Source organism: Myotis davidii, unplaced genomic scaffold (assembly GCF_000327345.1).
Source record: "Myotis davidii unplaced genomic scaffold, ASM32734v1 scaffold46, whole genome shotgun sequence".
NCBI classification, from domain to species: Eukaryota; Metazoa; Chordata; class Mammalia; order Chiroptera; family Vespertilionidae; genus Myotis; species Myotis davidii.
Genome location: NW_006383006.1, coordinates 12369175 through 12381692, shown reverse-complemented (window position 1 = coordinate 12381692; position 12518 = coordinate 12369175). Strand labels below are relative to the sequence as shown.

The following is a 12518-nucleotide window of genomic DNA, read 5'->3' as shown; positions in this document are numbered from 1 at the left end:
TGAGATTAATCACAAAAACATGTTCCAGTTTCTTTCTTTCTTTTTCTTTTTCTTTTTATTGATTTGAGAGAGAGACAGACATTGATCTGTTGTTCCACTCATTGATGTTTTCATTGGTTGATTATAGTATGTGCCCTGACTGGGGACCGAACTCACAACCTTGGTGTACTGGGACAATGCTCCAACTGAGCTACCCAGCCAGGGCTATATTCTGATTTCTGAAATTCATGGAAGCATATCCAAAGCTATAAGCTTCTAGGACATCTTTTGAATTGATTTGCTAAAGTAGTTGCCTAGACATATATTGCTCTAGAGGATGTACATTAATGAGAGGTACATTATAGTTTTTTCTCCAAGAACCACAAAGTCATCTGGAAAGAGCAGCCCAGCTGGCTATCAGGATCACCAGTCCCAGTGCCTGACTACAGATTGAAGAGAGTGAACAGATAGTTCTGTTTGCAAACTATTTGTGTTAACTAAAGCTATAAACTACAAAATGGTAGACGGCACAAACTCAAAGTAAGGTGTCTATAAAATCCAAACACACGTATAAATAAAGCTTTTATATTCTGCAACAGTCAGACATTGAAGAGTACCTTGCTATCAACAGAACTGGTTCAGGAGAATTGAGTTGGTTGCTACTAGTTTTATTCTATACTAGGGGCCCAGTGCATGAATTCATGCACCTTGCAACGAACTGTGGGCTGTGAGGCTGCGGTGGGCACAGGGGTGAGTCTTGGCCCATTCTCCGCACCCCCCACCCGGCCCCTCCCACCATGGCCCCCAGTCCCCTGTCTGCTGGCAGCCCCGCTGCCACTGCCACCACTCCCATACACTGATGGCACCTGCGCTATCAGTGGTTGTGAGCGGTGGCTGCTGCCCAATTGCCCCTCAGGAGCAGGGGAAGGTGGAGAAGCCTTGAGGGGCGATTGGGACCGGCAGCCGCTGCTCTCACTTCTGATGGCGCCGAGTGATCGGGGCTGGTGCCGGGCGCTGGCAGCAGATGTGAGCAGCGGCACTGGTAGCAGGTGCAAGTGGGGTTGGTGCCACCAGCAGGTGCGAGCACCTGGTGGGATTGTAGCACGTGGGAGCAAAGAATTTTCAGTAAACACCAGAGGCTTGCCCCAATGACAGCAACTGGCGCTCCGCCGTGGTCTGGCGCTCCTTCTCACCTGCTCCACCATGGCCGATGCCTGCCATGTCCTGCATGTGCCCCCTGGTGGTCAGCGCATGTCATAGTGACCAGTTGTTCGCTTGTTCCGCTGTTTGGTCTGTTTGCATATTAGGGTTTTATATATATCTATATTTATATATATAGATACAACATTTAAATCTTTAATTTTATCATTGATTTGGTGCAGATTTTTTTCCGTTAAGTCAGAGGTTCTCAACCTGTGGGTCGCAACCCCTTTGGGGATCGCCTAAGACCATCAGAAAACACATATAATTACATATTGTTTTTGTGATTAATCACTATGCTTTAATTATGTTCAATTTGTAACAATGAAAATACATCCTGCATATCAGTTATTTACATTATGATTCATAACAGTAGCAAAGTTACAGTTATGAAGTAGCAACAAAAGTAATTTTATGGTTGGTGGTTACCACAACATGAGGAACTGTATTAAAGGGTTGGGGCATTAGGAAGGTTGAGAACCACTGTGTTAAGTGGAAAGTAATGTTTTCTGATTTTTTTTTTCCCCTCACAGGTTATGATGATGGTTCTTCCATTGTTGATATTTGTACTTCTGCCCAAAGTGGTCAACACAAGTGATCCTGACATGAGACGGGTAAGATGATTGCTGTGGTTTTTTGAACCATATTCTGATGCCTGGTCCATCTGTTGTGGCTGGATGTTTTGGATCTTTCAGCTTTATCCTAATTCCCAAGCCAAATTCATCTAGAGGTTGTCCTAATACAGTATTACGTTCCTGGCATTTAGATAGTCATTACCATTGCACGAGATGAATTCAGTTGTTTATGCTTAATAAAGGCTGGCGTATCTTCATATTGCTCAAACATTCTACTTAGTATTAGACCCTGTGCCTCACATGTTATAGAGTTGAAATATGTTATAATCCTGGTACACCTAACCCAAACATTTTACAAAATGATAGCTTCCTATATTCTATTTTTACTTTACAAAACTCTTTAGAATACACATTTAGTTTATGTGTTCAGACACATGAAAGAAATTTGAATAGACCAAGGGAGAAATATAGAAAAGTGGCTTTCAGACCTTGTATCACAAAACTGGACTGGGGAGAGGAGTTGCCACGTAGGATGCTTCAAGTTTAGTGCCACAGCTTTGTCTCTTTTATATTGGCTTCCATATAAAATCTTCAGTTTTTTAAAAATCATTGTCCATTCTTCCACTTAAAACAATCAATAAATATCTTCTTAGTTCCAAGTTTTCCCATTATAATTAATGTATTAATGTGTTGACATCTTATTCATTGCTGAAAAACATTTACTAATCAATTTTAGGTTCTTGGTACTGGAGAATATGCAAATGAATTATGTCATCCCTGTCATCAATAAGTTCATAATCCAGTTAAATGTAGTATAGGAAATAGAATGGATTTGTAAAAAAATTCTTCTTGCTAAGATAAACATTAAATAAATAAAAATGTTTGCTGAGATAAGTTCTGTAGAAGGTGAGGCATTGTATTCCAAGCTGGAATGACAGAAAAAGCTTCGTGGAAAAAGAAAGCTTTATAATGTTTTATAATATTGTATTGCTAAATTTTGGCATCTCTGCTTCAGTGTTGGCCAGAAAGTGTACATCCTATACAATCCTTGTATCTGTTAAGCCAGTTAACTCTCTGTGGCATCAACAGAGGCAGCATTAGAAGTCACATGGGATTAAAAATTCATTTACTTGCAAAGTACTTTGCACATGTGAGCAATATAAAAAGTTGTTCATTCAAGAGCTTCAGGTGTGCTCCCTCTCCCAGGAGCATGCCTGTGCCTTTCCCTTCACCCTCTTCTCTCTCAGGCATGCATCTTCTAGACTAGCCGTGGGCAAACTACGGCCCGCGGGTCGGATCCGGCCCATTTGAAATGAATAAAACTAAAAAAAAAAGACTGTACCCTTTTATGTAATGATGTTTACTTTGAATTGATATTAGTTCACACAAACACTCCATCCATGCTTTTGTTCCGGCCCTCCGGTCCAGTTTAAGAACCCATTGTGGCCCTCGAGTCAAAAAGTTTGCCCACCCCTGGTCGAGACTCTAAGGGTCCCCATGAGACTTGCAACCAGGGGAGCAATGGTCAGTGGCAGCTCATGCTGGGCTAATCCCCTGAACCTGTCTCCAAGGCCCCCTTTTTTCTGACTTCTCAGTGGGCCAAAGCAGCTCTGCCTGGGCTCTCCTGTTGCTTCTTCTGTCCTAAGCTATTCCTTGTTTCACTGTCCCAGCTTTAATAAATGTAACCTCAGAATAAAAACAAAAAGAGCTTCGGAATTGAATGCATTAAAAAATAGAGTTGAGCCCTAGCTGGTTTGGCTCAGTGGATAGAGCATTGGCCTGCGGACTGAAGGATCCCAGGTTCAGTTCCGGTCAAGGGCACATACCCAGATTGTGGGCTCGATCCCCAGTGTGGGGCGTGCAGGAGGCAGCCAATCAGTGATTCTCTCTTATCATCGATGTTTCATCTCTTTCCCACTCCCTTCCTCTTTGAAATCAATAAAAACATATTTTTAAAAAATAGAGTTGATATATTTTTGCGGGGACTCAAGACTTATTATCATATACATTTAATTCTTGATTATTAGGACACATTAATATATTTGATTTATATTTATAATGTTTCTTTTCCTGACCTTATTTGTAAAAGCACTTTCTCCTTGAAAACCTATGTATATAAATTCTTGAGGAGAAAGTCTAAGCTAATACCCAAAAGGTATTACATTTTAAGTGATAGGTAATATAATATTTGCTATTTTTTTCATGTCTGAACTAATACAGTATTAAGTTCACTTTTGGAATGTCACATAAAATTCAAATGAAGCAGACATTATATTAATATTGCAAAAGTGGAACAGTACTTTGTGGGTTTTGGCTTAATAAAGAGGAAGACAAACCTCAAAATAAAAATGTCAGACCCTTATCCTGTCCTGCCAGTAACTTGTTTGTAGCATTTGTGTTGCTTGCTTTGGATGTTATAGTTGAGGTCATCCAGGTCATATGGCATAAATGTATTACTAAGGGCCTTAGGAATCAAGACTTAGAAATACTGCTGTTCTCTTCCAAATTATGCTGATACCTTGATAGATAATTAAAGATTGATGTTCTGGTTATATGTATCTAAAGAAATCATGAGTTTAAAAAACACTTGTCAAAACAATAAGAAAGCATTGTAATCAGAAAACAAATAAGGTGGCAGGAATATGATTACATATGTCCATTATCAGAGGAAATGCCTTTTATAAAAACACTAGGGGCTCAGTGCACGAATTAGTGCACCTTGAAAGGAACTGTGGGCTGCGAGGCTGCAGTGGGCACAGGGGCAGATCTTGGCCCATCCTCTGCGCCTCCTCCCAGCTCCTCCCACTGTGGCCCTAGTCCCCTGTCTGCCAGCAGCCCTGCTCCTGCCGCCACCACTCCCATGCGCTGATGGTGCCAGCTCCGCTCACACCCACTGATGGCGCGGAGCGATTGGGGCTGGCGCTGTTAGTGGGTGCAAGCGGTGGCTGCTGCCCCTATCGCCCCTAAGGAGCAGGGGGAGATGGAGAAGCTCAGGGGCACAATTGGGGCTGGCAGCTGCACTGAGGGCGCGGAGCGATTGGGGCTGGCGCTGTTAGTGGGTGCAAGCGGTGGCTGCTGCCCCTATCGCCCCTAAGGAGCAGGGGGAGATGGAGAAGCCCTCAGGGGCAATTGGGGCTGGCAGCTGCTGCTTGCACTCGCTGACGGCGCCAAGGGATTGGGACTGGCGCCCGGTGCCGGCAGCTGCCACTTGCACCTGCTCACGGCATCGAGTGATCAGGACCGGTGCCAGGCGCCAGCAGTGGGTGCGAGCGCCGGGTTGGACCGCCGCGTGCAGGAGCAAAGAATTTTCAGTAACCATCAGAGGCTTGCCCCGATGACAGCGACCGGCGCCCCACCTTGGTCTCGCGCCCCCACTCACCTGCTCAGCTATCCTGCCATGGCTGTTGCCCACCATGTTACGTGTTCTGCCACGTGCTGCCAACGCCTACCATGTTCTGTGCGTGCCCCCTGGTGGTCTGCACATGTCATAGCGACTGGTTGTTCGATTGTTTGGTTGTTCTACCATTTGGTCTATTTGCATATTAGCCTTTTATTATATAGGAAGGATAAGCTGAGTCAGACCCTAGGGAAGCATTTATTGGACACTTACTAAGGATCAAAATGCATCTATAATAATAAAAGGGTAACATGCTAATTAGACCAGATGTCATTGCAGACGAAGCCACTGCCGGAGCAAAGTCGCCTGGGTCCCGGGTGCCTGCCAGCAGCTGGAGGGAAGCTGCCCGGGTCCCAGGTGCCTGATGGACGCCGGTGCCGGCATCCAGTGGGGAAGGAAGGCCTACTCTTGCACGGATTTTTGTGCATTGGGCCTCTAGTAGTGGTATAGAGGAGGCACGAAACATGGTTTCTGAAGTGCTTTTGGATATGACAGTGCATCATTGCTTAGAACCAGTGCCTTTCACTTGTTCTCCTCTCCTTCCTTCATGGAAGTGTCAGTTGTTCAGTGACCCCAGGGATCCCTCTGCCTTTCATGCCATTATGCTTTCTCTTCCTGCAGGAGATGGAACAGTCGATGAATATGCTGAATTCCAACCATGAACTGCCTGATGTTTCTGAGTTCATGACAAGACTCTTCTCTTCAAAATCATCTGGCAAGTCTAGCAGCAGCAGCAGTAAAACAGGCAAAAGTGGGGCTGGTAAAAGGAGGTAGTTGGGTAGTCCAGAGCTGGCATTTGCACAAACATGGCAACACTGGGTGGCATTCAAGTCTTGAGGGAAAACCATGTGAAGCTACTACTGTAAACTTGAGTCATCCTTAAAGTTGATCTCCTATAACTGTTGTGTGTGATAACTCTTCAGTACATGTTTTGAACTTGGTACACAAGAAAACCCAGCTTTTATCCTTGTGTGAGGTCAATGTTGATGTCACTGAATTAATTACAGTGCCCTATAGTAAATGACATTAATAAATTATATGAAGTACTATACATTATGTATATTAAAATGTCTTAACCCAGAGATAAAATTATCTTGTCATTTTTTCCACTTAATGTTTCTTTTATTCCTGAAAGTTTTCTTCTGTCTTTCATTATCTGAGGCTTGAAGTTGATCCTTCCTGTTTAAAAAGAAGTGGTTGATATTTTTAGAACAGCGTACACCATGTTCTTTTAGCCAGATCCTTCAAAATTCTCAGTTCTGTCCTGCCATTTAGCATACCCTGATGATTGAAGTAAAACCATGCGTTCCTGATGTACTTTCAGATTTTATTATTATAGTTCGTGTCAGAGTATGGACATATGAATTAGAATACATGTTATCGATTTTTAAATTCTGCTTACCAACTGTGGTATTCATTATTGAGTATTGACTTTGTGCTGTGATTGATTCAAGGTGCCTGCCTCAACAGATTTACCACGAAGAGAAGAGGCGCAGCTAGTAATAGGGAGTGAATGGCCAGGGGAAGGAAACGCAGCAGTAGGAGAGCCTTCTGGAGTCCGAGGATAGAAAACCACCCTTAGAACTTCATGTAATATTGGTGGTATAGCACAGGTCGCTTTTCAATTCCCACATCTCTCCATCTCTGATTCTCAAGAGTTGTTGGAATATAAATTACTATTTTCCAATCAGGGGTATCTCAAAAACTTACTATTTAAATAAGTTACAAAAATTTCACACCTTTTCTTATGGGTTGTTTTAATTAAAGAGGAACTCTGAGGCTATCACATTGCTTCTAGTAGAGGGCTCCTGTCCTCTCCTGTGTTAAAGACCTCCCCTATTGCTTTTTTTCAGGTTATTAAATCAGCAAAAAACAACAGGAAAGATTGGTTCCAAACGTTCATTTTCCCTTTTGTAATAGGTGCCATTGTTCATTTTGAAATGAGGTACGTAGGTTTTCTTTTAAAGAATTAAGTCCCAATTCAGGATATTTACATTATATAAAGGAGGAACCATATCTCTGTTTGTATTATAGCACTAAAGTAACCAAACTGGTTATTTTATGAATGATTAATGTGAGAACTAGGTCTTTTAAATAGGGTAATTTATTGAAAATAAAATACCAGAATACTAGTTAAGTGAAAGTTATAATTTAAAGTAGAAAGTATATAGTAGTAAGAGTCATAATTATATGACCAGATTTATCTTGAAAAAATTTAAAAATCAGATTGTCAGAATTGTATATGAAATCCCTAATGACTTATGACAATGAAATTAGAAAGCACTTCCAAGGAAATTACCATTTTCAAGTGTTAATGAAGAATCTATGTGTGGTTATTTTACATAGATTCTTACACCATCTGAATATTATATATATACATATATATGTATGTACATATATATGTATATATATATATCCCTTATGTTGCGGAATGTTATTATATCACTTGCATATGAAAATCTTATCTTTGCATAGAACCTTCATCAAATGCTTAGTGTACTTATAGGTACAGAAATGATTGTATATTATTAGAAAATAGGGTTTAGTGCGAAGAGCCCCTATTGACCTGCTAACTTGCTTTGTGGCTTTGGGCAAGCCACTTTCCCTCTTTGGACCATGTCTTCACTGTATTTCCAGCACTGAGCATGTAGACACACAATAAATATTTGTTCAATGAGTAAATAAATGGGCCTCAAGTTTCCACATCTGTGAATTGAGGATTGGGATTCGATCTGTAAGTTCCTTCTCAGATCTAAAATTCCACTTACTTTTAACCCAGTCCTATTATTTCCTACCCTTAAGAATCATATGATCAGTGATCAGTGCCAGCTTTCTCATTTTTAAAAAAATGTAGTTTTATTGATTTCAGGGAGGAAGGGAGAGGGAGAGAGAAATAGAAACATCAGTGATGAGAGAATCATTGATTGGCTGCCTCCTGCATGCCACCTCTCAGGGATCGAGCCTGCAACCCGGGCATGTGCCCTTTACCAAAATTGAACCCTTCAGTCTGGAGCATTCCAGAGGAGGGGGTGAGGGGCTACCTGGAGATGCATTGCAGGCCCGAATTCACCTGATCCCTGAGAGCACACCTGGCTCCTCTTGGGACAAACCGTAAGGGAAAGTATTGTGGGGGGAGTTCTGGGGTCACCCGGCTGTGCCTACTGCTAATCGGTCTTTGAACAAACTTTTATGTGAAAATTATTGCCAATAGCCTAGAATCTGGTAGGAATCTCAGAATTCCAGAACCTTCGAGATAATATAGTAATTGGAAGAAAAGCAAGCCTTACCTTCCCTCTTGCCTTGCTCCCTACCCACCTCTGGTTCAACCTCAGATCTTTAAATGATGTAGCCCAGCGGAGGTCTGTGGCATAAAGATGCCTTTTCCCTTTTATCCTTTTGGAGCTGATGGGGGTTGGTGGGGAAGGCCTCTCAGCGGGCTCTCACTCCTAGGTGGCGCGCTCAGTCCTCTGACTCGGAACTAGCTGCTCAACTTGAGACTCTTTCCTGACTTCACTGCTTCAGGCTGTCTGTATAGAATTATGTGTGTGACTTTATGTATTTGATTTTCAAAGTGTTCTTGCAGGATCCTACTGACAACTCCTCTAATTTCTGCATTACCACCTGACCTCCGCTCTAGAGAAGGGTTTGAGATAAGGTATAGGACAGGCTATATCCAGACGGGGCAAGACTCCTTCCTGAAAGGCATAGCATCCGGGCATGTGGCCCAGGAAGTTGGAACCAACTGGGAAAAAAGACCAGGCTGTGCTCCTAGGAGCTTCTAAATGGAATGTTGCATGTAATCCAGATTCATTTTGTTGCTCTTCACTCACCCTCTCTCTTCAATCAGGTAAGGGCTCTACCCTTTGTAGTTCAGACTTTGGTGCTAATTTACTCTTTTGTGCCAAAGAGCATGTGAGAGAAACCTGGAGAAGGGAAATGTTTGTGCTTGGGGTGGAGGAGAATCTCAAGCCATCACTGGGGTGATTCTCTGTCCCTCATTCTGTTAGTGTCTATTCCTGAAAGGCAGGGACAGTGTCTTACTTCCTTTTGCATCCCTAAGGTTCCCACATAGGTCAATAATCATTTGCCGAACAAATGCAAGTTTTTAGGTTGCCTGGATGGTGGTTCTTGGATATAAGAAGACGATGAAGGAAAGGGTGCAAAGGTTTGGGGCATTTGGAGGAAGTGGCTCCAGTGACGAGTAGAGGACAGAGAAAAAATGACTGATTAAAAATGAAACAGGTGCCGAAACCGGTTTGGCTCAGTGGATAGAGCGTTGGCCTGCGGACTGAAAGGTCCCAGGTTCGATTCCGGTTATAAGGGCATGTACCTGGGTTGCGGGCACATCCCCAGTGGGGAGTGTGCAGGAGGCAGCTGATCGATGTTTCTCTCTCATTGATGTTTCTAACTATCTCTCTCCCTCTCTGTAAAAAATCAAAAATATATTTAAAAAAAAAATGAAACAGGTGTTACTGATTCTGAATAGAACCTATTCATTGTGGAGATAAAAACCCAAGTACTTTCATAGGTCAGGATCAAGTTAATAATCCATTCATCCTGGTTATGGATAGTGAATAGGTTAAGGTCTTTATTTTGTCCCAATCTGAAATTTAAACCTTCAGGGCCCCTGAGAGGTGGTTCTGGGAATTTAGGAAGGAAACTTTCTCTTGAATTTATTTCTGAGCTGCACACTCAGAGAGCTCAGCTCAAACTAGGCTCCAGGTGTGTGGGCCTAAAGCCTCCAGAGGTGCTCCTTGCAAACATAGAAGGAGCTTTAAAAATCTGGTTCCATTCCATTTGTTTCCTGTATTTTCTCAGGCCAGGAGAGAAGAAGCCAACATGTACTTGAAAAATGCTAGGTAACTGTCCCATGCCAGTCAAGACTGCCTTGCCCTGCCCAGTCTCTGTGCTGGCGTTGACACTACATATCTTAGCAGTGGCTCTGAAATCTTTCATATTTGATACTGCCCAGCATTGCTCTGCAGTTTGTTCATCTATAACAGTGATGGCGAACCTATGACACGCGTGTCAGAGGTGACACACGAACTCATTTTTTTGGTTGATTTTTCTTTGTTAAGTGGCATTTAAATATATAAAATAAATATCAAAAATATAAGTTTTGTTTTACTATGGTTGCAAATATCAAAAAAATATCTACATGTGATACGGCACCAGAGTTAAGTTAGGGTTTTTCAAAATGCTGACACGCCGAGCTCAAAAGGTTCGCCATCACTGATCTATAAAATAGAGTGTTTTCCTTGCTTGGATATTGTTATGGGTTGAATTGTGTCCCCAAAAATATGTTAGAGTCCTAACCCCCAGTACCTCAGAATGTGACCTTATTTGGAAATCGGGTGTTTATAGAGATAATCAAGTTAAAATAAGATCATTAGGATAACCTAATTCAGTATGACCAGTGTGATTATAAAAGGGGGCAATTTGGACACAGAGAAAGACATGCACAGGGGAAGATAACATGAAGAAACCCTGGGAGAAGATGGCTATCTGCAAATGCCCGAGGCTACCAGGAGCTGGGAGTGAGGCCTGGAACAGACCTTCCCCAGGCCTTCTGAGAGAGCAGGGCCCTGCTGACGCTGGACTTCTGGCCTCCAGAACTGTGAAATAGTACATTTCTGTCTTTCTAAATCATCCAGTTTGTGGTACTATGTTCTGGTAGCCCTAGGAAACAAATAAATTTTATTTATTTATTTATTTATTCACTAGAGGCCTGGTGCATGAAATTCATGCATGGGTAGGGTCCCTAGGCCTGGCTGATGATCAGGGTTGATTGGAGCCTTCCAGCTGCCGGCCAGGCCTCCCTTCCCTGACTCCTGCTGCCGGCCAGGGCCTTCCTTAGTTCCACGCCACTCCCTGGTGGTCAGTGCACGTCATAGTGAGTAATCGAGCTCCTGGTCTCCCAGTTGAATTCCTGAGGCGACACTTTGCATATATATATATTCAATCTTCAATCTGTGACTCATTGATGTCACAATTAGCAAAGTTTTTCTTGTTGCTGTTTTTTGCTAATTCTCACCCAAGGATATTTTCCCATTGATTATTAGAGAGAGAGAGAGAGAGAGAGAGAGAGAGAGAGAGAGCGCAACATCGATGTGAGAAAGACACATTGATGGTTGCTTTCTGCACATGCCCTGACCAGAGCCAGGGATTAAACCTGCAACCATGGTACATGCCCTTGACCAGAATCAAACCTGGGACCCTTCAGTCTGAGGGCTGATGTGAACATGAGGATTGCTGAACAGTACTTAGCAGCACTCTGTGTTTTAAAAAGTGTATATGTGTAGAAAATCATTGCTAATGCAACTCTTTGGAGGATTGGGAAAGAAAACTCTTTGGAGGGCTGCTCTTAGCAGGACCATAAGGGCATTTGTGGGAGGGAGGGGACTCTGGTGGTATGAGGACCATCCTATTTAATAAAAGGGTAATATGCAAATTGACCCTAACAGCAGAACAACTGGGAATGACTGGTCACTATGACACACACTGACCACCAGGGGGCAGATGCTCAAGGCAGGAGCTGCCCCCTGGTGGTCAGTGAGCTCCCACAGGGGGAGCTCTGCTCAGCCACAAGCCAGGCTGATGGCTGCCAGTACAGCGGTAGTGGCGGGAGCCTCTCCCACCTCCTCAGCAGCGCTAAGGATGTCCGACTGCAGCTTAGGCCTGCTCCCCGCTGGCAAGTGGACATCCCCCAAAGGCTCCTGGGCTGCCAGAGGGATGTCTGACTGCCAGCATAGGCCCAATCCCCCGGGGAGCAGGCCTAAGCCAGCAGGTGGACATATCCTGAGGGGTCCCAGACTGCAAGAGGGCATAGGCCGGGCTGAGGCACCCCCCTGAGTGCCCAAATTTTTGGGCACCAGGCCTCTAGTATAAAATAAGAAGATTAGGACTTTTTGGACAAATAGATTGCCATAAAGCACACTAATGTAGATAAGTCTGGATGATGGCTTTTTCATTATTGAAGACTAGGGGCCCAGTGCACGAAATTCGTGCACTTGGTGTGTGTATGGGGGGAGTGTCCCTCAGCCCAGCCTGCCCCCTCTCACATACTGGGAGCCCTCAGGCGTTGACCCCCATCACCCTCCAATCGCAGGATCGGCCCCTTGCCCAGGCCTGACGCCTTGGCCAGAGGCGTGGACCCCCATCACCCTCTGATCGCCAGATTGGCCCCTTGCCGAGGCCTGATGCCTCAGCCAGAGGTGTAAGGCCTGGACAGAGGACGCCCATCTCCCTCCCATATCTGGCTCCGCCCCCCGCCCAGGCCTGATGTCTCTGTCCCAGGTATCAGGCCTGAGCAGGGGACCCTCACACCACTCTGATTGATGGCTGCACCCCCCACCCAGGCCTCAAGC

General features: G+C 43.9%; 1 protein-coding gene across 1 annotated transcript in view; it reads left to right on the top strand.

Moving 5' to 3' along the window:
• EMC7 (ER membrane protein complex subunit 7) overlaps positions 1-7837 on the top strand; it is a gene marked incomplete at its 5' end in the record, with an annotated part of 19720 nt that extends 11883 nt beyond the window's left edge. Inside the window, 2 exons of the mRNA XM_006778176.2 lie at positions 1713-1793; positions 5773-7837. Of these exons, the coding sequence (XP_006778239.1) occupies positions 1713-1793; positions 5773-5925 (234 nt within the window). The remainder of the gene's footprint in view (positions 1-1712; positions 1794-5772) is intronic.
• Positions 7838-12518: the final 4681 nt, after the last annotated feature.